Source organism: Narcine bancroftii, chromosome 9 (genome assembly GCF_036971445.1).
Source record: "Narcine bancroftii isolate sNarBan1 chromosome 9, sNarBan1.hap1, whole genome shotgun sequence".
In the NCBI taxonomy this organism is placed as follows: Eukaryota; Metazoa; Chordata; class Chondrichthyes; order Torpediniformes; family Narcinidae; genus Narcine; species Narcine bancroftii.
This window is the reverse complement of record NC_091477.1, coordinates 5,536,586-5,563,192: the sequence shown is the minus strand read 5'-3', so window position 1 is coordinate 5,563,192 and position 26,607 is coordinate 5,536,586. Positions and strand designations below refer to the sequence as shown.

Sequence of the window (26,607 nt, the reverse complement as noted above, 5' to 3'; positions counted from 1 at the left end):
CAGCGCAAGTCAGGCAGGGGGATAGACTGGCAGCGCAACTGGAAGGGGGTGGGGGTGGATACAGCAGCACAATTCGGGTGGGTTTCTGAAATCTGACTTTCCGAAATCCGTAAAAATCCAAAATTCAGAACCTGCTGTCCCCCATGGGTTCCGGTTAAAGGATTGTGTATCTGTGCTAGTTAGTTTTTTAGCCTTTTCTCATTTTTTTTCCAGAGGGTCTGAAACCTTGTAGTTGATAGCACTTCAAATGCAGTCAGGTATTTCAAATATATTGAAGGTTTCTTTTCTTTCCAGGTGGTGGCTGGAAATAATTTTTCCTTCTCTGAGGTTCCTTGTGCCAGTTATTTTACATTTATGATTGCTAATTATTGACCTCAAACTGCTGAAGGAAGACTCCCCTTTCCATCCTTTCTAGGCCCCCTATAACTTTATAGACCATAATCAGGAGCCCGTTTAAGGGCTACGATGCCAAAGAAAACAAACTCAGCTAACATTTTCCATGCCTGGCTGTGACTTTTACAAATTTTCCAATCGAGACCTGCTCATTTCCTTTGCTGTGTAATGAAATGAAGCTCATCCATTTCAGTTTTTTCTTATCATGTTCCAAAGACTGCTATTTTCAAGCTCCATAGGGTATAATAAAACCTGTTCAGGGACTTAAATTTAAATTAGAAATTGAAGATAGGTTTTGGAAATCCATCATCACATTGCCAAATGGATATTTTCTCTTAATACTCAATACTGATTTGGCAATTACTTGTCAAATATTAGAGACTATCTGTTTGCCCCACAGGGTGACTCAGTTTAAAACCTATCAATGATCTCATGTGCAAAGGCTGTTGCTGCAAGGTTTACAAGCATTTCATTACAGGAATAATTTCAGCAGGTAGCTCAAAGAAATTAACCCAGAGCCATGTTCATTTTCTCATTGTGCTCCATAGACAACTGCACAAATGCAGAAATGTGTCAACTCTGTCTCAGCACATTACCTCAATATGTTACCAGGAGGATTGGAACCAAACCTGCAATGTCCTTTAACAGTCTAGCTTGTTTCACAGGGTTTTATGATGGTAGTATTTTTTCTCTTGCCCCCATTGTAATGTATAACAAGAGAACGTTAATGGTGGGGGTAAAACACGAAAGACTGCAAACACCATTGTTGAAGTAAAAACGTAATGCTGGAGAAACTCAGCTGGTCAAACAGTGACCTGTATATAGCAAAGAATAAAGATGCAGAACCAACATTCTGGTCTTGAGGCCTTCATCAAGGTATGAGCAAAATGTAGGCAGATGCCTGAACATAAAGGTCTGAGGGAGGAAGGCACATTAGCAAACAGGGGGAGGGGGGGGATGGCTCTATGAATGGAGAGAGAAGGGGTAGAGAGCTGGAGGAAAGAAAACAAAGGGAAAGAGAGGGATAATGGAGAGTAGGCTAGCAGAAACCAGAGGTTGATTTTTTAATGCCATCTGGTTAGAGAATGCCCAGATGGAAAATTAAGTGTTGTCCCTTCAATTTATGGGTGGCCTTGGTGGAGTAGGGCATGAGGCCATGGACAGATATGTGAACATGGGAGTGAGGTGTGGAATTGAAGTGGTTGGCCACTGGGAGATTCCTGTCAATGATGCAAACAGAATAAAGGTATTCAGTGAAGCAATCTCCTGGGATTTTCCATCTTGGCACTCTCCAATCTATTGGCATTAACATTTACTCCAGTTTCTGCTATCTTATTCTCTTCTCCCTCCCTTCCCTCCAGCTCTCGACCCCCTTACCTCTCCGGATTTCAGATTTATTGTCAGAGTTCATGCATGACATCGCATACAATCCTGAGATTCCTTTTTCCCGCGGGTGTAGCAAAATTACCACTAATTGGTAGTGCAAAAAAATCCACAGCATAAAACATGTAAACAAAGAACTGTAAACAAATGTGAACAAACTAAAATACAAAAAGAAAATCAATAAAGTGCACTGATTTCTTACATATCAGAGCCAGCACCACCAGGCTGAGAAACAGCTTTTTCTCACGGTCAGTGAGTATGCTGAACGACCAAAGGAACTGCTCACATTAACCATTCGAGACTCTAATGTGCACTAAACAATAGATGTACGTTTATCCTGCGTATGTATTGCTGAAGACCCAACTGCGCTGGGTGGGTCACATCTCCAGAATGGAGGACCATCGCCTTCCCAAGGTCGTGTTCTATGGCGAGCTCTCCACTGGCCACCGTGACAGAGGTGCACCAAAGAAGAGGTACAAGGACTGCCTAAAGAAATCTCTTGGTGCCTGCCACATTGACCACCGCCAGTGGGCTGATATCGCCTCAAACCATGCATCTTGGCGCCTCACAGTTCGGCGGGCAGCAACCTCCTTTGAAGAAGTCCACAGAGCCCACCTTACTGACAAAAGACAAAGGAGGAAAAACCCAACACCCAACCCCAACCCACCAATTTTCCCTTGCAACCGCTGCAACCGTGCCTGCCAGTCCCGCATCGGACTTGTCGGTTACCAACGAGCCTGCAGCGGACGTGGACATACCCCTCCATAAATCTTCGTCCGCGACTCCAAGCCAAAGGAAAGGAAGGAAAGGAGTATTGTTTGTGTGTTATGTCTGATTTTGCATTCGTGTTGTGTTCCAAGGACCAGAGAATGCTGTTTCATCTGATTGTACCTTTACAATAGGATGATAATAAACATGCACCATATCTGCTAGGTTTTTTTTTACACAATAAGTATCTCTACAATTTAGATATTAAAGGCGGACCAGATAGAACTGAATGCAAAATTTCTTAACTCAGTTAAATCCTTGGATTTCGAGAGCTGTCGATGTTCAATGAATTTCTGTATTAATTATGCATCAGATCTTTTCAAGATTTGGCATTTAGCTAAAAAGTAATATTGAAATGAAGTGGTATTGAATGGCAGACTAGGCTTAAGGGAGGACTTCTACACCTAGTGTTCTGAAAAGCATCACTAATTTGATAATGAAGGCTATCTAGGAACAGTGTAATTTCCTTTCATTCACAAGTTCAATGCATGTCATCTTTCTTTTGACACAGGTGACACAGTTATCAAAAGACCTGGAAGATGCAAATACGAAGTTGGCCAACATTCCAAAAGAATTGCCAGCTCAAGTTAATGTCCCACCACAGGCACCTCCTTTGCCAGGGCAAGAACCAGTATCTTCACTGCCAGGCCAAGTGGGCATACCTGCACCCCCTCCGCTGCCTGGCCAAGTGAGCATACCTGCACCCCCACTGCTGCCAGGCCAATTGAGCATACCTGCACCCCCTCCACTGCCAGGCCAAGTGAGCATACCTGCACCCCCTCCGCTGCCAGGCCAAGTTGGCATACCTGCACCCCCTCCACTGCCAGGCCAAGTGGGCATACCTGCACCCCCTCCACTGCCAGGCCAAATGGGCATACCTGCACCCCCTCCACTGCCAGGCCAAGTGGGCATACCTGCACCCCCTCCACTGCCAGGCCCAGGTATACCACCACCACCTCCACTGCCAGGCCAAGCAGGCATACCACCACCTCCTCCAGGATTCCCTGGAATGCCACCACCACCACCACCACCTGGATTATTTGGCTTTTCTAGTGCTCCATTTGTTCAGACTTTACCCTTTGGGTTGGAACCTAAAAAGGAGTACAAGCCTGAAGTTCCACTCAAAAGGACAAACTGGTCAAAAGTAAGTGGATATTTTAAAAATAGTTTCTATTTAAAATTGAAACAGCAATTGTCATGTTTTTATGTCTCATTGGCAGGTCGTACAGTGTATTTTCATTGGTAAATTCTGAAATTGTATGGATTTCCTTTCTCCCTCCATATAATAGCATCTAGTTCTGCCCACCTGTAATTCTTGTCTCCCCAAATATTCTCTGCTATCATCATTATGCTATCAAATCTTTCTATCCTGTATACCATTTTGCTCAGTCAGACCACATCTTGCCCATGGGGCAACACCTTGTGTTATCTTGTGTCTGTTCTTAACTGATCAGTTGACCACCAAACTTAATTTCTTGGGTCTGATATGAACTGATGTTATTAAATGTTCCCTCTTGGATATTATCCACCCAGGTTTCCACTCTACTAATTAGAAAAACTCACTCTTAAACTGACTATCCCAAGATATTTACTGCATCTTCCTTTCTGCGTTGTCACATCCTAAATCTGGGCCCTTAATTTTGATTTGCCTCTCTCAAATATTGTCTCCTGCCAGTGCCTTAATCTAAGCCACAGCTCATTTTTTGTAATCTTGAAAATGGTGAACTTTTATCATCTGATAATCCCACAATATTCCTAGAAATATAAATTAAGACAAAGGGCTTAGACCCGAAAAACTGATAAAATATCTTTGCCTCCTATGGATGCTGCGGGACCTGCTGAGTTTCTCCAAAGTAAACCATTCCATTATTGGATTATATATCACATTCCATATTGTTATAGCTGGTCATCCTAATTCAGTATCCTTTTCAAACTTTATCCCATATTGCTTGATTCCTCAAAGCGTAAAAGAAATATCTAATTTCTCATTCAATATATTTCATTATTTGTCTTCAAATTCTTTATTTAGTGTAACATTCCCAGATTTACCATATGGGCAAAGGTATTTCTCCTCATCTCAGACTTAGATGGTTTACCTCATAGCCTTAAACTGTTAGCCTGGCCTGTTCTTTCAGCATCTAATCTCTCCTGCCCTGTTTTTAAAAAAAAAAAATCTCAGTGTAGATGATGGAAATTAGAAATAAAAATGCCTAATTCTAGAAACTTTCAGCAAGTAGAGCAGAACCTAGAAAAAAAAATACAAATGCTGAAATGTTAATTTTGCTTTTCTTTCACATGTCACTTGATCTGCCGAGTGGTTCCATTATTTTCTATTTTTATTCAGATTACTTTTTGGGCCTTGGTTTGAATGTTAACTCAAGTCTAAGTTGTGTTTAAATTTTTGAGCATCTTAAGTTATAAATGACTGCATTTGTAATTCAAATTATAAAGGAATTAACACAATGATGAAAATATTTAATGGAATTACTAGAATTCCTGGCATTAAAAATAATCAAAGCTAGTTAAGACAGAGGATGGCATAGTTAGTGTAGTGGCTAGTGCAATGCTATTACGGTGCCAGCCTCCTGGATTTGAATCTGGTCCAGCCTGTAAGGAATTTGCATACTCTCCTCATGTCTGCATGGGGCTGCTCCGGTTTCCTCCCACTTTTCAAAAGATACAGGGATTGTAAGTTGATTGGGGTATTTGGGCAGGACTGGCTCATGAGATAGAAGGACCTGGTACTGTGCAGTATGTCTAAATTTATGAAGAATATCATTGAACCCTTAAAGGTTCACATTTCTAACAGATTATTAGAAAATAACTTGTAGGGATTTCAGAAGCATACTTGTCTTTGTACCCTCACCAAACTGCATTTATTTTTTTGTTTTGCTTGCTTCTTTCATCTTCCGTTATTGTTCCCATTGTAATATTCCCCCGGTTCTCTCAGTGGCTACTTTTTCCTCTAATGTAGCCATGAACCGCTTCCTAATTTTCTAAATTATTTGCCACTTCACAAAGTAGAAAATCTATTCATTTAAGATCTGTCCATTGGATTTGAAATAAGAGGTCCTCACTCTTTCTCATCAGAACATGCCACAGAACAGTTCTCTACTGACCATTGATGGCTTGACCATTGAGGTGGTCAAGTGTATCAAGTTTCTTGCAATGCACCTGGTGGAGAATCTCACCTGGTCCCTTACCACCAGCTCCATAGTCAAGAAAGCCCAGCAGCACCTTGCAAAGGCTGAGGAAAGTTCATCTCCCACTTTCCATCCTCACTATATTCAGGAGAAGATGTACTGAGAACATGCTGTGCAGCTACATCACCACCTGGTTTGGAAGCTGTACCTCCTCGGACCGCAAGACTGCAAAGGATAGTGAAGTCAGTGGAAAAGATCATTGGGAGCTCTCTTGCTACCATGAAGGACATCTACAACTCTTTATGTGGATGAAAGGCAATAAACATTGTGAAGGACTCCACACACCTCTCACGTAAACTGTTCTCCCTTCTGCCATTTTGTAGGAGGTACCGTAGCACTCAAGTCGTTACGTCCAGATTGGGCAACAGTTTTTTTCCCCCAAGCCATCAGGCCCCTGAATTCCCAGAACATATGTGGATAGTGTACTGTGGACTTTTACTGTATTCGCCTTAGTATTTTAATGTTTAACTTCTAACTTATACTTGTGTAAATATGCTCCATGGTCCTGGAGAAATGCTATCTCATCTTTACCGTGCGAGCATGGTATGACCGATAAATAAAGGAGACTTCACTTTATCTCAGTGAGAAAACAGAAAATCAACGTGGAAAGGTAAGGAGACCAGGTAACTGAAGTGTAGTCGCAATTGTAACACAGGAAATGTGGCACCAACAAGCAGTGGTTTGAGAAAGATTAAATTATTTTTGCTGCGTGAGGGATGTCACTGGCCAAGACGTGGTAGAAACTCTTCAGCTTTTCAAGATGATGCTAAACATGGGAGGAAAAGAAGTGTTAAACTAATATAGGCTTTTGTGCTTGCTCCTTAATGGTTCAAGTGGACACAATGCGGTCTAATTGACATATGCAGTTTAATTCTGTTTTGTGATTAACACTGAATGCCACAAATCCAATTATTCTAAACTTTTTATCATGTTTTCTGATTTGTTTATTTTTCAGCTTGGGCCAAATGATTTGACAGAAAAGTGTTTCTGGGTCAATGTGAAGGAGGAAAAGTATGAGAATAAAGAACTGATGGCAAAACTCACTCTTGCATTCTCTACCCAGACTAAATGTAAGTTACTGAACCATGTTTTGGTTAATTTAACTTTCCTAATTTAGATTTGAATTTGTGTCAACTAAAAGTGTAAATTGGGACAAGAAACTTAAATTTGATCAATGTGATCTTCAAGGACTCTAACTCACTAATCTCTTAAAAGTATTGTACTTGAGTCTTGAGGAGTAAAGAATAGGTACCCTTTTACCGCACCAAATATTGGTCTTCTTGTTACACAAATGCAAGATATAAATACTTGAAGTGGGCGAAGCTAGGTACTCCTTAAGAATGTTCCTTTATGAGCCCATATTCATATTCCAATCATTGCAAACACTCCCTAAGCTGTTCTTGATTCTCAGTTGAGTCAAAAATCTGTATTTTTAAACAAGCCTTTTTATGAAGTCCAAATACTTTAAAAAAAATAAATTGATACAGAATGAAATAGTCTATCCACAAGGATTAGCTTGTAGGCCTTGACTTTTAACTAAGATCTAAAGTAAATTTTGAGATGATTTGGAGTTTGCTAAGGTCCCTAAACTGCATCACCGTACCTGAAAAAGTAAATAGGATATTATATCACTACCCTGTTTGCTCCATTGGGACAAAATGGATATTAGCTTGATTAACGATTTGTTGTTGCTGAATTCCGTTCATGTTCCTGTTAATTTTTTTTACCTATAAGCACAAAGTTTACGGTTGCACTATCAAGAAGAGGTTGAGTTAGCCATCTCTGAATTAGAGCTTCTCAATCTCCATGTTAGGAATTGGTTGAAGTTTTTGGTTGAAATGACTGGTAATGAGGTTGGTTATATATTGACAGAATAACATCACAGAAGAAGACCACAATATTCATATTGGATGCAAAGTCCAAAACTGACTAGTTCAAAGAATGGTTCCACATTGTGCCATTAATCTGCTTTCTGACTCTTAGATTTGTTCTGAAGTTCTGCCTTTTTCATTCTTAGTCATCATCAAGAGAGAATTTATTTTGGTGTACAAGTTGCAATATTTGTTAAATTTATAATAGACTGTGCTGGCAATCTGGGTTGCAGATAGAATATCTTAACCATCACAATATTATACCAGTGACAGGCATAATCTTACACAGAATTTGTATAATTTGGAAATAATTCAGATGCCATTCCATATATTGTAGACTGAATATTGTGCCTAACAGTATTCCACCCTGGCATTAATGATTTTCTCTTTTCTTACTTTGCAATTCCATCATGGTGATTCATACAGCAAGTAAAGGTAAGAGAATTGTTTTATTTTCAAAACCTGTTGTTCTGAGATGCTTTGAAAATGTTGAATTTAATGCATTTCTTGAGAAGACAAAAGCTGTCAAAATGGAATATTGTTCAGAAGTGATTCATATTGCTGACCTATAATTTATTCTGATTGTATGTGTGATGCAGAAGAGATTTCAGATTTATTGTCAGAGTACATACATGACATCACATACAACCCTGAGGTTCTTTTTCCTTTGGGCCGTGCAGAATTACCACTTATTGGTAGTGCAAAAAAAACTGCACAATGTACACTTGTAAATAAATGTAAACAACTGAAGGTGTAAAACAAAGGGAAAAAAACCAATAAAGTACCAAAGGAAGTCCTTAAATGAGTCCCTGATTGAGCTTGTCATTGAAGAGTCTGATGGTGGAAGGGTAGCAGCTGTTTCTGAACCTGGTGGTGTGAATCCTGAGGCACTTGTACCTCTTTTTTGATGTTAGCAGCAAGAACAGAGCATGTGCCGGGTGGTGAGGATCCTTGATGATCGCTGCTGCTCTCCAATGGCAGCATTTCCTGTAGATATCCTTGATGGTGGGAAGGGGTTTGCCTGTGATGTCCTGGGCTGTGTCTACTATCTTTTGCAGGGGTTTACACTCGAGGGTATTTGGGTCCCCATACCAGACCATGAGCAGCCAGTCAGCACATTTTTGACCACATATCTGTGGAAATTTGCCATGATTTCTGACATCATACAAAACCTTCACAAAATCCTAAGGAAGAAGAGATGCTAGCGTGTGTTGGCTCCAGGAAAGAGCCTCTGAGATAGTAACTCCCAAAAACTTAAATTTGGTCAACTTCTCCACCTCTAATCCCCCATTGATCACTGGATCGTACACATCTGGCTTTTCTTTCCTGAAATAAAAATCTGCTCTTTGGTTTTGGTGCAAGGTTATTATTGCTGCACCATTCGGCCGAGTTTTCAGTCTCCCTCTTATATGCTGAATCGTTGCCTTTTTTAAATACAACCTACTACTGTGGTATTGTCAGTGAATTTGTAGATGGTGTTGTTATCATACTGAGCCACACAGACAGATGTAAAGTAAGGCAAGCAGGGGAGCTAAGAATTCAGTCCTGTGGTGCTCTGGTTCTGATGGACATTGTAGAGATGTTCTTGCCAATCCTCACTGATTGTGTTCTGTAGGTGAAGAAATCATGGATCCAATTATACAGTAGGATGTAGTCCCAGGTCTTGGAGTTTGCTGATCAGTTCTGAGGGGATGATGGTGTTAAAGTCTGAACTGTAGTCAAAAAAGGCATACTAATGTATGCATCTTTGCTGTCCATGCATTTCAAGGCTTTTTGTCGAGCCAGTGAGATGGCATCCGCTGTCAACTTGCTGTTACAATAGGCGAATTGGAACAGATCCATGTCACCATTCAGACAGGAACTGATCTACTCCAAAACCAGCCTTTCAAAACACTTCATCACTGTTGATGTGCTTTCCACTGGTCAATAATCATTTAGGCAGGTTACCACAATCTTCTTGGGCACCAGTACAATTTGACACTAGTTAGAAACAGGAGGGGTTACCACACCCTGCCAGAGTGAGATGTTGAAGATATTCGTGAATACATTGGTAAGTTGGTCAGCACAGTTTTAATATTCGGCCGGATATTATGTCCGGACAGGATGCTTTCCTCGAATTCACTCTCCTAAAGGCAGCCTGCCTGTCATTGGATACAGACAGGAGAGGAACGTCATGGACATGGTGGTGTTCAGTGGTGGTTCTTTCTTGTCCTTGTGGCCAAATCTGGCATAGAAGGCAGTGAGTTCATCAAGGAGTGAGGTTTTGGCATCTCCTACTGCACCATGGTTTCTATTTTCGTCCAGAAACTCCACTTTGCCTGGAAGAAGGCTTTCCACAAGTCATACCTGCTCCTTCTGTAGTGAGCTGGATCTCTGCACTTGACAGCCTTTGATCTGGCTCTCAGCAGGTTATAGATCTCATTGTTCATCCAGAGCTTCAGGTTGGGGAAAACCCCAAACTCTTTTGGGGGGTGGGGGGGGGGGGAGTACACTAGTCCACGGCTGCTTTCATAAAATCTGTAGCAGCCTTGGCTATCATATGAATGTAGGTGGTTTGCTTTGTTTGGTGCAATATTTTAAACAGAATTCTTTTGAAGTGGAGAGTCTCAGCTGCCTTTTTGTGTTAATTCAGATCTTCAAATTAATTTTACACTATGATTAGTTTCAATGTACTGCAGCCTTAAATATATCACTGCTGTTAAACTAATGGGCTGTGAAAGCACTTCCTGACAGCTGTTTATTGTAGATGCCACAATGTATTGTTTAGATTTTGGAATGAAGAATTTTTCTTTTTTGTAACAGAAGAAAAAAATTGGGATGATTTACTTCTGAAGTTGAATATAAACTGACACATTTGTTCGAAAATGTTAGATACAGTTGCGCAGTTAAAGACAACTTGAAAATTTCATGGTTTGAATTCACAGTATGAATATGAAGCATTTGTCCTGGTCAAATTCACATTGCTGCAATTTAAAGAAGCGATAGTCTTGTTTAAGATTATCCAATTAATATCACCTCTAATCTTTGGGTGGAGGGTATTTGTGTGGCTCACTTGCCTAGTTTCCAGAGTTATGAATAAAATTAGTAAAGGAGTCTGCCTCATTCATTTCCATGACTTCAGTATTTTTGCCAGAGGTTGAATCCTAAACCGGAGGTTCTCAGAGGGAAATAGGATGATTTATGTCAGTGGAGTTAAATATCAAGGCCAAGACCATAAATGCTTGTGGAGTTCCAATAGCAAGTAGCTTTTATTTATAATGAGGGTAAACACCAAACATAACTCTTAAAAGTCGCCTGGATGTCTGCATTCCCTGGGAAGTTAAACTAATATGTTTGAACTGCTTTTGACAGAATTTTACAATCTTTCAGGATTCATAAAAATTATCAGAAAGATTTATATTGCTCTTTCTCAAGGGTGGCATGGTTGGCGTAGCGGTTAGCGCAACGCCTTTACAGCATCAGCGATTGGGACCAGGGTTTGAATCCTGTGCTATCTATAAGGTGTTTGTACGTTCTCCCCATGTCTGCGTAGGTTTTTCCTGTGGGCTCAGGTTTCCTCCCACTTTTCGAAACTTACCTGGGTTGTAGGTTAATTGGGTGCAAATTGGGTGGCACAGACTCATGGGCCGAAATGGCCTGTTACCGTGCTGTATGTCTAAATTTAAAATTTAAATCTCTTCAGCGTTTTCAACTTGTGACTGAGACCTTATTGTTCATTCAGTTCAGATAGTGTTGTAATAGTCAGTACAGGGTACATCAAGTTATGAATATTGGGAAATTTTTTCTGGCTAAAGCAAGGCTGTGTCTCCAAGAATAAGTGGTTTTGTTTTGATTTTTTAATTCGGAAAAGAACCTCTACATATTTTGTATTTAAACTTTGAATATCTTAGTCAATATTGGCTTTAGAGGTCTTTATAGCAGCAACTTTTAATTGTAAATTAATTCTGACATCTGTTTGCGCATGTTTTTTGTAAATCTAAGAACTGATTTGTGTTCCGTTTCTCTTGAGTCCCTTCATTTAACATGTTTCTCTTCCTCGAGACAGACTAACCTTTCAAGTTGCCACTTGAGGAGGGAGGGGCTTCCAGCAGTTGTCAAAGATATTCTTGGGACTTGCTTTTTTTCCTCTTTCCTCCCCAATATCTTATTTCAACATCTGCTGAAAGTACCAGGCAGACGATTCTCTGATACTCCTGCTTAACAAACAGCAGTAGCAGTTGGCTCTTCAGTGTGGTGAATATAATGAGAAGACCCATTTTGGACATTCATGCAGTTATTTATGTACAACTAAATGTTGTACATGGAGTTTTCTTGTTTAAATGACAGACAACAGGCATCTGATCTCTTTCATTTTTAATGCAACTGATGTCCTTCTGACCACCTCTTAAAATGAGTATGAATGGCTCAGATTCTCCCTGGTCATCAATATTCACTAAGACTCTCAATAATGATAGAATTTTAATCATTGAGATTGAAAATTTAACGAACCCTATGGGAGCATCATCTTCTCATGCACTTCCAACTCTAGTTTTACCAGCCTTTTTACAGAGCTTGCAGTGAATCGATACAAGGTATACATTATTTTCTTAATACCCTGATATTCACTGCCTATGGGGATTGGCAATACCAATTTATTTTCCCAGTTGCTTGAATTCCAGACAACAGGGATGTTACTGTATGGGTTAAGGCTCTGAAGTTTAAAATATTTGAATAGGTGAAGTCAGATAGTCATGTCCTATCAATTTAAAAACCAACCGGCACATGCAAGCTAATAGGTTTCGATTTCAGAATTAGCCCAAGACTGCTTCTGCATCTGTCTTTTTAGGCAAATTACCAAGACAATATCTTTTCCCCCATGTTTGTATTTCTGATGGGTCTTGAATTTTATCTTGAATCCTGGAAATTTTATCTGGAATCTAAACATTTTCCCAAATCATTTGGTGTGAATAATTTGCATTGTTTCTTAAAAATATGCCCAGCTTTTGCCCGTCTGCTTCTTTAGAATATTTGGATCAATTTCAATTATTTTTTTTTTGTTCTGCATGAGTATCAACAATGGAGATGTAGGGAACAATGTTAAAAAGACAACACATCTCCAATAATATTGGATTCATTAGGGTGATATTGAACAATGTTGTTACATTTATTTTCAAGGCACAAGTTTCTTTGGAATTGTCTCTGGTCTCAATAAAGTGCAGTTCATGGCCAGTTCTGAAAGTTATAATTATCCTGTGTCTTTATATCCAGTGGTAATCATATTTATCCTATCAAAAGGTTACATTGTCATTCAGCTCAATGATTTAAATTTCCATATCATAATTTATACTGCAAAGATCTTGAAATAGTTTTACTTCATAAAAACAAAACTGCCAGTCCTCAAATTTTTAAAATAATGTCATATATTTTGTCCAAAATTTAAATATTAATGCATTCATAATTGTGATTACATTATTTACATTGTGTTTTCTAATTTTTACCTAAATAATTGACCAAAGTCATGGTAATCACAGCCGTTCAGGTGATTTGAAGGTTATTGTTTTATTGCAGAGTTGCTTTTTTTAAAATTATGGTACATGCGATTTAAAAAAAAAAATTGGTTGACATTGTTAAAGGATGTATTTATATGAGATGTCTCAAGCACTGAACATCCAAGAATGATTGAGAGCCAGGGAAGTGTTTATGAAACGTCTCACTATTCTAATGCAGAGAAAAACAGCAGCCATTTTGGGCTTATCATACTGCAAGCAAATAATACAGTAACCAGTTTCGATGGCAAAAGATAACAATTCGTGCAGTCTATTGTGTTCCGTTCTGGTTGCCTCATTAAAGAAAGGGTGTATATGACCTGGGGTGCAGAGGAGATTTATATGGATATTGCTGGGATTGGAGAATGTATCTCGTGAAGCCAGGGTGACAGAGCTTGGCCTTTTCTCTTTTGAGTAACAAAGGATGAGTCGTGACTCAATAGAGGTTTATAGGACTATAAGGGGCTTAGTCAGGGTGGACAGCCAGCACCTTTTTCCTGAGGTGACTCGCAAATACCAGAGGACATCGGCTTAAGGTGAGTGGAAGAACCTTTGGGAGAGATATCAAGTGTTTACTTTTACACACAGAGAGTGGTGGACGCCTGGAATGCATTGCTGGGGGTGGCGGTGGAGGCTGGGGGAATCGGGGCATTCAAAAGCCTCAGGCACATGCAAAGTGAGTGAGGTAAGGTGTAGAGTAATGTAGAGTAGGTTGACATAGGCAGGCACAATATCCTGGGTTCTGCACTGTAAAGTTCTATGTTCCCAATGAGCTTGTATTCTTTTTTGGTTACAGCATAGATTGATGTAATTTGGCCATTCAAGTCTCGACTGACTGAGTAATCTAATTGTCCCACTCATTTTCCTGTCACCTCTTGTCCTTCACATGCCCATCAATTGTTCCTGGATTCTCCTCACCCATCTACTTTTCAGATCAGTCACTAATCTATTGGTTAACTCCTAATATGGATCTGTCTTTGATTTACTCATATTTCTAACTGGAATATAATCATGTTACATTTTATTTTTGAACTCTGGCATTGAAGGGTTAAATTGACAAAGATGTCACATAAAATGAGCTTAAGTGTTTCTGTGACTAAGACGAATTGGCAATTTGGCCACATTTGTGGTTTGCAGATGTTATTTTCAAAATTGTTTATCCTTGATATGCCAAGTTAGATTGCCAAATAAAACAGCAAATCTGTTGGGGGTAGTAATTTAAAATTGAATCGCCATTGAGATAGACACTAAAATAGAGATTGTCCCAATGATGAGCTACTGGTTCCATGTACATTAGAAATTACAACAGACAGATGGAGCAATTTCATAACATTGTGAATTGCCTGCAGTATTCTTCGAAGTGAAAAATTGCACTGAAGTGAAAGACAAAATATTCTTTTATTATTTATATTTTGGGTAAATTCTATTTTTATTGTTCGCTCTGCAGTTTTCAACTTTAGCTAACACCAAATTATAGTGTCAGTTTAGAATATAAATGCTTTATGCAGCTTATCACAAATTAGTGAATTTCAAAATGAATATAAACCAAAATATGTGTACCCTTAACTCAGAAGATTATCCAATGTAACTTAAAATCTCTCCATGTAGCTTAGTCTACCTCATTTTGTTGAGGATCATTTCAGACTTCCATAATCACTCCAGCTTCCATAATCATTCCAACGGTCAGGCTTTGATTTTTAAGATTCATCCTCTTGACTGAGATTCCCCCATTAAAATAGAAATAGTTTGTCTTTCAATAGAGATATCTCAATCCTAAAAGTCTCAATCAAATCACTCCTTAAACTCTATTCTGACGAATGAAAGTGCAGTTTATTTAATCTTTATGGATTTATGGCATTACTACAAAAGTGATAAAATCAAGTCAAATTTATTGACATCCGATTGTACAACTCCATGAATCAGCATTCTTCGGTCCTTGTGCAAAACATGCAGACACAAAACCAGATATGGCACATGCAAACAATACATATGCAGGACACATATTTCATCTATATCAATAAATATTGCTTCATGAATATGAGTCATGTCTTATGAGCCCAGAGGACCCCAAAACCCAACAGCAATAGATATTCACTAAGACAAATGGTTACTTCAACAATAGTTGCTTTGAATTATCTTTAAACATGAAGATAGAATCAAACTTTAACTTATCACTGTTGACTTACTTAACCTAACTTAGCCCCCTTCTAATTCTAAGTGCATATATATGTAATGTGTGTATAAGTTCAGAAAAGTTCTTTGGTTCACAGTCCAATCTCACTTCTCATTCCTCCAAGTTCACTGGTTGCAGGCAATTCTTATACTGTGCACAAAGTTTGACATTTATAAAGTTCACTAGGCTTTCGTGTTTGAAAGGTAAATGGTTACCACTCAGGAAGGTTCTTGTCGGTTTTCAGAGAGAGATTTGTTGTTCCAGGACATCCACAAATGATTCCTTTTTAATCAGCCACTCCAGTGTTTTGCTGACGAAACTTGCCCCCTTCAGGGTTCTCCAGATGATAACCTCTTTCTTTCAGGTCACCACAGAGTGCCTTTTTGTTTCTCTTATTCCAAGTGAAACATTAGACAGCCAGTCCTCTCCTCTTGCATGAACCACAAGGGCTTTGACCAGGCTGAACAAAGCACTTACAAACCTGTCTTCCAAATGGGGTTCTCCACAAACTTGCCAGCTTTTCCTGTTCCAGTCCCAACTGTTGTTGCTGGCTGTATCACTGTAGAAGTGATCTCTGTGTGTGTCTCTCTCTCTGAGAGAGAGCCTGTTTGACTGTTCTGCTTGCAAAACCACATGACCCTCTTAGAACAGCAAGTTCTCCTTCAGACTGTTTGCGGCTCCGACAAGCTCTTTCCTCTGTTGCTTTTTTGTAAACAATAATCCATTAGTGAAGTCTCTTGGGCACTCTGCAAAGCTCTTACAAAGACTGTTGGCCCCGACATGTCTAGCATGGGGCAGAGCTCCAGTAGTTTAAATAAGATCTGTTTTAAAGTGTTTGTATGTGACCTACTCTAACAAACTTTTCCCAATTTATCTCCCAAAAACATATCTATGTACTCTGTCACAGATTAATAGTTAGTGGGAGCAGATCCTTTGGCCGTTCAGGATTCTCACTGCCTGTGGGAAGAAGCTGTTCCTCAGCCTGGTGGTGCTGGCTCTAATACTCGTGTATTTCTTCCCTGATGGAATCAGCTGAAAGGTGCTGTGTACATTGTGGAAGGAGTCTTCGATGATTTTGCGCGCCCTCTTCAGTCATCCAGCCCAGTAGATCACCTTGTGGAGGAAGAGTCCATTGATCCTCTTTGCCTCTCTTATGGTCCTGTGGATTTTTTGGTCAGTCACTCCAAGTTTATTTGTCATTTTTAAAGCTGTAAAACAGCCATAAAAATGAGATAACATAATACCAGTCATAAGACCAAACAAAAGACCCGGCAAAATGGCACCGTAGCAATGGGCGTCTGCAAGTAACTGCTGCGTAGCCATGATGAACCATGGCCACCCTCTTGTCCCAGCCTCCCAATTACAATCGTAACCTTTACAAATTAACACCATAACTTACGACTTTCAAACTATTTCAGTCGAATACAAAAAATTAACAGTGAATGGCACATGTTTATATGGGCTCAGTAAAGCAGGATAGCAATGTCCATATCACTATCAAGTAACTCCTAACTCAGCAGTTTCCATTCCCCCGTCCAAAGGCTGCTGCAGCCTTCCGCCACACTTCCATCTGAGGTTTCTGACCACAAGGCTATTTTTCAGGGAAACTCCCTTAGTCAACAGTTCCTTGGAGCCTTGTCCCCAGCACTGACTGCTGCTATGCCCTGCACTCCCAACTGACATGCCTGCCGTGGTGCTCAAGCCATTATGCTGCATACTGCTCCAGACCCCCTGACTTCCTTCTCGACTCTTCGCCTTTCTTCCAGCCCGACACGGTACCGCTGCAAGCGACGCAGATGACCCTTGCAGCCACACCTCATCTCGAGGCTACCGGCCACTGCCCTGGTGATTCCAGACTTGAGGTACTGCTGACTCCAGTCTCCACCATCGACTGCGCTCACCACACTGCTGTCTCCACCATAGAGGGTTTCGTCCATGACCACTAGGCCACAACGAGTTCTCTGCCGCCAGCACCAGCTGCTCGGATCGGACCCTGGATCCTTCATGATGTCTCCAGCATTGCCTGTCCCATTTTCCCATTGTTCCAGAGTCTGTCCTTGATTCATTTCAACATTCCTTCACACAACTACTTGGGTAAATGTAGCACTCTTGTCCAGAGTGGTGGCTGCAAGCTACAGGTGCACCGCCATCGCATTGATGAAGTGGGTGGGGGGGGGCGGCGGGGAAGAGATCCATTTTTCTTAAGCAGCCATTCCATACTGTGATGCAGTTGGCCAGGATGCTCACAATGTGCTCCTATAAAAGGTTGATATAATGTTAGCAGGTAGTCTTGCCCACTTCAATCTTCTCAGGAAATAGGTGTTGATATTTGAAGTACCTTCCTTGGGTAATCCAAATATGAGTTAAAGAGGCCATGAAAAGTTAAAAAGGTCATGGATCTGACCTTCCAGCAGGAAAGGACAAGTCATTCAACCAAATTTCGGTTGCTGCTCTTGAATCAGCTAAGTAGGCTGGAGCTCACTCGTTCCATTCTAACTACAAGGCCACCTTCCGCATAGTTTGTCATGGAGAACCTTTGGCAGGACAACATTAAAATCTAGAAACGATTTATTGTCATGAACATATAAAATTGGTTGTTTTGCTCCAGTAGCATAGTGCAAACATTTATATAAACCACATTTTAAAAAATAAAATAAAAATAGTGCAAGAAAAAAGATAAAGTAAGGTAGTGTCTGTTCATTGTTCATTCAGGATTTTGATGGCAGAGGGGAAGAAGCTGTCCTTGTACTGTTAGATATTCATCTTCGGGCTGCTGTACATTTTTCCCAATGGTAGTCTAGTAAAGAAGGCATGGCGTGGGGGGGTTGGAAATTCTTGAGGTTAGAGGCTGCTTTCTTAAGATATTGCCTCTTGTAGATGTCCTTGATAGAGTGAAGATTGGTGCCTGTGATGTTGCATGCCAAGTTAACAACGCCCTTGATTTTTTACTTGTCCTGAGCATAGGCACCTCCATATCAAGGAGTGATGCAACCAGCCAGAATGCTCTCCATGGTTCACCTGGAGAAGTTTTCGAATCTTCAGTGACGTATCGAATCACCTCCAACTCCTCACAAAGTACAACTTCTGTTAGCAAGCTTTCTTTGAGATTGCATTTGTATAGAGGTTTGAATTGATGTGGAGACTCTAGGACAGGACCTCCGAGATGCTGACCAGGAATTTGAAGTTCTTGACCTTATTCACTGCTGACCCCTGGACGAGGACTGGTTCGTGTTCTCCTGATTTCCTCCTGAAGTCCACAGTCATCTCCTTGTTTGTGCTAACATTGAGTGCAAGGTTGTTGTTGTGACACCACTCATCCAACTGATCTATCTGCCTCCTGTACAATTCCTCATTGGCATCTGTGATTCTGCTGGCAATCGTGATGTCATCAGCAAATTTTTAATTGTGCTTAAGCCACACAGTCATGGGTATAGTGTGAGTAGAGCAGTCAGCTTAGCATTCATCCTTGAGGTGCACCTGTGTTGATCGTCAGTGAGGAGGAGACATTTCTATTTCATACTGACTGTGGTCTTCCAATGAGGAAGTCAAAGATCCAGTTGGAGATGGGTGTGCAGAGGCCCAAGTTTTGGACTTTTTTGACCAGCAATGAGGGAAGGCTGAACTGAAGTAATGTCATAAATAGTAAATAAACTGGTGATATTACATCTGCTGTAAAGCGATTGTGGTGGTAGGCAAATTGCAATGGATCCATTCCTAAGGTATGACCAACTTCTCAATGCATTTCATCCCAGTGGAAGTTAGTGCTACTGGGTGATAGTCATTGAGACAGCTCCCTCTACTCTGCTTGGGCACCAGGACGATGAGGCCCTTTTGAAGCAGACAAGAACCTCTGACTGCAGCAGTGAGAGATTGAAAATGTCTGTGAACACTACGGCTAATTGGTTGGCACAGATTTTCAGTAAAAACACTGAAATGCTGGAGGGAACACAGCAAAAGAAGGGCTCAGGCCTGAAACATGACAATTTATCTTTGTCTCCTATAAATGCTGAAGCATTTTGGTGTTTTTACTGCAATCACAGAATCTGCAGCCTGTTTCACAAAAATTTTCTGTACTTTGTCAGGAATGCCATCAGGACCTGACACCTTGCGAGGATTCACCCTCTTGAATTATGAATAAGAATGCAACTACAATGAATAAAGTTTGCAAATAGTTTATTTCATCTAATTCTTATTTGGATGATGGTGGATGTAAAAAAAAAGAATAATTTTTTTCATGAAAAGACTGAATGGCATTATTTTGAAGTGGAGTTTAGAATTTATCATTCTGCCGGCGATATAAATAGAATCAAGCTCATGCCACAAAAATAAAATTAATATTTGAATCTCTTAAATTGCAAAACAGTAAATACTAGTTCAAGTTTGTCACTGATGCTAGCTGAGAAAATAAAAGATGACCTGAAAATACTGTGCTTTTGAAATGGGAAGACTGGACTGTACTTCAAAACAATAGCAAATGATTATTGAAACCCATCAAGGAAAGTGTACTGAAGCAAAACTCAGCAATTCAAAATGTCGTTAATCAGGAAAGTCTGCAGATGCTTTGATTGTAGAGTAACACACCAAAGAGCTGAAGGAACTCAGCAGGACATGTAGCATCTAAAGAAGGCAAAGGACAGCCAGCATTTTGGGATTTAGCCTTTCGACAAGGTCTGAGCAATAAAAACAAGCAGCTGCCCGAAATCCCTTGCTTCCTTTAGATGCTGCGTGACCCACTGAGTTTCTCCAACACTTTAGTGTATTGAATTTCTAAATGTTTAGCCCTCTTTGATTATTCCATCAGAGCATAAGCCAAAGTTTCGTGCTCAGCTCCCTGGAACAGATTCTAAAGCAGTGATTAGACCATGCCAAGTTTTATAATGGTTCATTATTCTTGTGAATATATCACTTGTTGAAATCTTCATTTTTTTCATGCTCAAGTCTAATATGGATGACAAGTCATTCATGTGTACTGCATCATCGACTCATAGTTGAGAAATTTCCATAGTTAAAAGAATATTGCTCTGATTGCATTCATTTATTTATTTATTTGGCATGTTTAGAGGGATTTCATCACAGTGTATCTTGTAACTTTTTTTGCCAAAGTGCCAATTCATTTTCATTTTTAAAATTTCCTGCATATAATTTTTGTTAACTTTCAACTCGTGTCCTGTGTAATGAATATGAATTATGCAGATGATATGAGATGCACAGTGCAACTTGTTTGAACTATATTTCTTTGAGGGCTACCTCAATATATTTCGACCCAATGTTTGTGATTTTTCTCTCACTTGGATCTGGTTTGTAATTCCCAGAATGGGAAAGTTGACGTTTGAAGATGTATTCCTGAAAATGTTGAATCAAATTAACTTCTCTTGAGCTTTGATGTTGGGCAAGTGTTATGGTAGATGATTTATTACAAAATTCAGTTTAAAGCAATATTAAGTGATGGAGATTATGGCTTCGTAATCCTTGAATATTCATATGTGAAATCGTCCTTCACGTGATTAAAACAATCATCTTTGGATCTTTTGACTGATAACACATCTGCCTTTTAATTGCTTAACTGAGGAAAAAATGTGCATGCCAATCCTCATAACTGGTACCACATTACCTGAAAATGGTAAAACTTACAACACATGTATTGTAATTGAGGTTTGGAGTATTATTTGAGAATGAGTTATGCAGCATTTCAGAGCAAAGACAGATGGCAAGATGGAATAAAGTATGATTACTGTTTCCACGAACTAGTGCAGTCATAGTGGGATGAATCACCTCCATTCATAATGACAGCCTCAGATTTCATGGATATTAGTTCCAAACATCTGATTTTTCCCTCTAACTTGAAAAACAATGCATCTGTTTTGTTTGTTTGACCCTTTTTTAGTCACTAATGTTGGATAAATAGCTCATTTCATTCTGTCATGGTAGCCAATGCAGCATCAAATTACATGAAAATGAAAAGATTTGGGATAAAATGGATCGATACCATTCCTGATTTTTTTTTTAAAAGTTAGACCTTCAATTATTACCTTTTTGATCTTGAATTTATTTATTCACTTCACAGTTTGTCTGAGCAGTTCCATTGAACTTGCCTAAATCAGAGCTTTCTTTTCATATTTCTTCTTTGTTATTTTTCTCTTTTGCTTCTCTTTCTCTTGTACTGTAAGGGGTGCTAATAGTAACTCTGCCTTTCGGCAGCCAAAGTTAAAGTACATCATGTATGTAACATTTTGAATTTATTATTACGTGACAATAAAAGGAAACTTGAACCTTTCTTCCTTCAAAAAGCAGGAAATGGCAGATGTTGAAGATCTGAAATAAAAGTGAAATGCTTAGAATACTCAACATAAGGCAATATCTAGCGAGGAAGAGACAAAAAAATTTTTAGTCAAAGCTTTTCTGAAGTAAAATAATTTTCATTCAAATATTTGTAAAGAAGCATTTAATATTTAAGGACATTATATTAAGCACTTTAACATTAATGTTGGTCACTTTTAATGCATCAAGTTTCATTTCCCAAACTTGAAATGTTAACTATTTCTCTTTCCATAGACGCTGCTTTATCTGCTGAATGCTTCCAACATTTCTTGTTTTCAATTTCAGATTTCCAGCATATGTAATGTTTTGCTGTTGGCTGTCCAAATATTTTACTTTTCTTTTAATTTGTCAAGGTGTTGAATGGCCTTCCATTTGTTATGGTCAGGGCATGAGCAGATAAAAGAGTTTGCCCACAGATCACAGAGTAGGATTTTTCAGTTTGCCCTTCGGGTAGGTGAAATCTGTCTGCAAGGAAAGCACGTTGAGCATGTGAACAGAGGTTAAGGGGTTATACAAAAACTTGGTAGATATATGTAGTTCGATGTGGAGAAATATTTGCTCAGATGAAGAGAAGAATCTGGGTGACTGGATGGAACTCAAGTTCATGCAGCTACTGCAACTAATTCGTAAGCAGAATGGAATCTTATTGAAGCACAAGGTAAAACACGACGCTTGGGAAACTCACCAGGTCAAACAGTGTACTTTATAGAGCAAAGATTAAGGGTATACATACCCTTCAAGGTATGTATCTGTCTTTGCTCTGTAAAGTACACTGTTTAACCTGCTGAGTTTTCCCCCAGCATTGTGGTTTTACTTCCACCATGGTGCCTGCAGACTTCTGTGTTTTACTTCAAAACACATAGGGTGCTGTAAATGTTTGGCAGGGTAGGTACACACAAGTACTTTTCCATCTTGGAAAATTCTTAAAATAGGATCAGATATTTAGAATAAGGAGTCAGCAATTTAAGGAGGAGATGAGGATTTGCTTCTGAGCCTTGCCACAGAAGCAAAGAACACAACATTTTTTAATATGTTTAAGATAAATGCATATTTTTGAGTAATGCGAGTTGAAGATTATGAAGAACGACCAAGAAAGTGGAGGTAAAACCAAGGATCAGGTCAACTATGATCTGTTGAATGCCGGAACATCTTCAGTGATATATAGTCTACCCCTTTTCCTATTTTGTTTTTCTTGTGTTTATGAATCCAAGCTGTTGATTGAATTACCAATCCAAGCTAGAATAGAAACACTAATAACTACTTGTTAACTGCCTTTGTATGCCAAGAGAGTACATGGCTAATGAAGAGGGTGATAGGGCGAACAAACGATCAGCTGTCAAACCAGATTTTGATTTTGCATGCGACTCTTGAAACTTTGATCAACAGCTGGTTACAGTACAGGGAATGTTGAATGAACAGGCAGAGTAGAATGCACATTCGTAAAGTGGTGAGCATAAAGTTTGACATAATAAAAGATAAATGTTTGCAATATAGCTTTCCAATCATGGCATTTAAATAACTTGGCCGTGAGCGGTAGAAAGAGAGAATTGATGGTTTAAATTATCCGTCTTGATGGCAACTTGGGGAACTGTTCTTCAGTTACATGGGAAAGCTTGTATGAGAGTAACATTGCCTTGTAGCAATTTCATTGAATACAAAGTCCTTAAAATCTTAAATATGTATCAGAATGTTCTTTTCATGTTCACACATACCTGCTATATTAAAAAAAACTTTTTCACTTCATAAAAAAGCTACTTTACAAGAAAAGTATTTATTGAGGTGATGGGGGCCTTAGTCATGGAAATTATTCTTTGGGAATATGGAAGCAATGACGATGACTTAAAGGTAATCAGTAGCTGATTGGAAGGCCACAGTCTGACTTCAATAAACATATTTTCTGGACTGCTGCTTTTGTTAATCACTACATTTGGTACCCTAGGCCCTTGACAATTTTAGTAGCATCTGGGAAGCAGTGCAGGGTCTGTTCAGATTAAATATCTCCATTGGGAATATAAGAGTGATGTGGTGAGAGGAAATGTTGATGTTTGTGGAGGACTGGAATGCTGTAAAGAAATGTTTTCTAGAACTCAACCCAACTAGTAATAGATGATAAAAGAAAAATGTTGAGCGAGAGGGGTTGAAAAGGTTCTCTCTGCAAAGTGTATATCTCCCTTTGTCATCCTTTTGAAAGGGAGAAAGAGAGACCTTTTTTGTCTGAGCAGTGCTTTATTAACAGTTTTGTAACATGATGAGAACAGATGTGCTCAATTGATGTCACCATTTGGTCGGTAGGAGAGCACCTCTTCAGGGACTTGTGGATTTTTTTCCTGTCAATTTTTAAGTCTTCTCATGTCAATTGTGCAGTGACTGTCACCACTAACCCATATGTTTATTGTTTGCAATCAGCAAGCAACACATGACTGAGGTACTGATTCAGCTTTTGAATTATAATGATTGCTGCACAGTTTTTAATCGTTTCTACATTTGATTTCTGTGCATTGTCTCCAAAGATGAATGGGTAATCATCTTCACTCTCATGTGACACTGGTCATGTAACAGGTCATTTGACCTGTTTGTGTGCCAGAATTTCAGAGAGGGCTGGTTTTTGCCTGTTTATAGTGGTAAAACTCAGTTCTAGAGCAGAGATAAGGTCCTAAATCCTGCCATCAAAATCAGGGACTCTGAGCACATTGCAGCACAGAAACAGGCCCATTTGGCCCTTCTAGTCTGTGCTGAACCCTATCCCACTGACCTGCACCCAGTCCTTAGCCCTCCATACCCCCCCCCCCCATCTATGCATCCAAATTAATCTTAAATGTTAAAACTGAGCCTGTATTCAACACTTCAGCTGACAGCTCATTACACACTCCCACCACTCTTTGTGAAGAAGTTCTCCTTAATGTTGCCCTAAATTTTTCTCCTTTCACCCTTAATCTATATTGTCTGGTGTCACTTACCCTCAGTGGAAAAAGCCTACCTATATTTGCTCTGTCTGTACACCTCTGTCTGTATAATTTTAAGCACCTCTATAAAATCTCCTTTCATTCTTTTGTCTGAGCAGTGTTTTATTAACAGTTTTGTAACATGATGGGAACAGATGTGCTCAATTGATGTCAAATAGTCCTAATTTGTTTAAACTTTCCCTGTAACTCAGTTCCTGAAGTTCAGGCAACATCTTAGTAAATCTGAACACTTTCAATCTTACATCCTTCCTGTAGTTAGCTGACCAAAACTGCACACAGTACTCCAAACCTGGCCTCACCAGTGTCTTATGCAACTTTACCACAACATCCCAATTCCAGTACTCAATACAAATGTATTGAAGATGTCACAGGGACCAAATACTTCACAACCAGGGCTAAACAGAAACCATGGTTGGTTGCAAAGGTCCAGGTCCATCTCAGAGTTTGTGAAGCTGGCTTCAAGACAGTGTGTAGGATGACACAAAGATCAGCCATTGCTGAACTCTCCTGTGCAATTCTCAAGACAAAGCATGGGTATGTATGAAAGATCCACAGACATTTATGTGACATCGTCTATACAAGGTGCATGTGGATCAAGACTATAATAGATCAAAAGTCCACCTTGCAATTTAAGGACAATGACACCTCCTTTCCAGACAGACTGAACACCATCTCTGCATGGTTTGATGTAGAGAACAGAGTGACACCAAAGAAAGCTCCATGTTCCCCCTGCATAGCCACGGTGGAACCCTATCCAAGTGAACCCACACAAGGTGGTAGGTCCAGACAACATACCTGGTTGGATACTGAAGGACCAATGGACGGAGGTCCTCACTGACATCTTCAACACCTCACTGCAGCAGTCCATTGTTCCCGTGGAGTTCAAGACAACTACCATCACCCGGTACCCAAGAGGGCGAAAATATCAGGCTTCAATGACTACTGCCCTGTGGCACTGACCTCCACCATTATGAAATGTTTCGAGCATCTGGTGATGGAACATATCAAAGCACACCTCCCAGCAACGCTGGATCCATTTCAATTTGCCTATAGAAGAAATCATTACACAGACGTAGCTATACTGTAGCCTTGTCATTTCACTCCTCCTTGGACCACCTGCAGAATGACGCCTCATGTGCCAGGCTGCTGTTCATTGACCTCAGCTTGGCGTTTAATATGATAATTGGATCCCGGACTTGCAAACAGAAAGACTAGTCTGTCCGGGTAGCAGAATATTGAGCATCATCACGCTGAACACTGGCGTCCCTCAGGGCTGTGTGCTCATCTCTCTCCTGCTCATGCTACTGACTGACGACGGCATCGCCAGATCCAGCTCCAACAGTGTCATCAAGTTTGCAGATGACGCAACAGTCATTGGGCTTATCAACAACATCGACGAGTTGCTCTACAGAGGAGAGGTGGAAAATTTAGAAGAAATAGTGCAAGAGTAACAACTTGAGTCTCAACATTGACAAGACAAAAGAGATAATTGTGGACTTCAGGAGGACCAGGAAGGACAACCTCCACTGCACATCAGCAACTCTGTAGTAGAGAGAGTGGAGAGCACCGAGTTCACTTAACTAATGACCTACTGTGAACACTCAACATCTCTTCATTTATCAGGAAGGCGCAACAGTGACTGCACTTCCCGAGAAGATTGAAGTGGCCAAAGCTACCGGCCACCATTATATCAACCTTCTCGCAGAATCAAGATTTATTGTCATGAACATTTTTAGTGTTTTGCAGTAGCATCACAGTGGAAACATGTAACCATCTAACGACATTACTATAAAAAATAATAATAACAGGGCACGAACAGTAAGGCAATGACTTTGGTTCATTGATTATTGAGGAATCCGATGGCAGCGGGGAAGAAGCTGTCCTTGTACCGCTGTGTGCTCGTCTTTAGGCCTCTGTACCTTTTCCCCGATGGTAGCAGAGTGAAGAGGGCATGGCCTAGGTGGTGCAGATCTTTGAGGATCGAGGCTGCTATAGGAGCTCTATCGAGAA

At 39.9% G+C, this 26,607-nt stretch overlaps 1 protein-coding gene across 1 annotated transcript in view; it reads left to right on the top strand.

The window, feature by feature from the left end:
- Window positions 1-26,607, top strand: part of LOC138743157 (protein diaphanous homolog 1-like) — a 265,923-nt gene that overhangs the window by 93,735 nt on the left and 145,581 nt on the right. Inside the window, exons 16-18 of the mRNA XM_069898066.1 lie at window positions 3,056-3,688; window positions 6,703-6,821; window positions 7,512-7,513. Of these exons, the coding sequence (XP_069754167.1) occupies window positions 3,056-3,688; window positions 6,703-6,821; window positions 7,512-7,513 (754 nt within the window). The remainder of the gene's footprint in view (window positions 1-3,055; window positions 3,689-6,702; window positions 6,822-7,511; window positions 7,514-26,607) is intronic.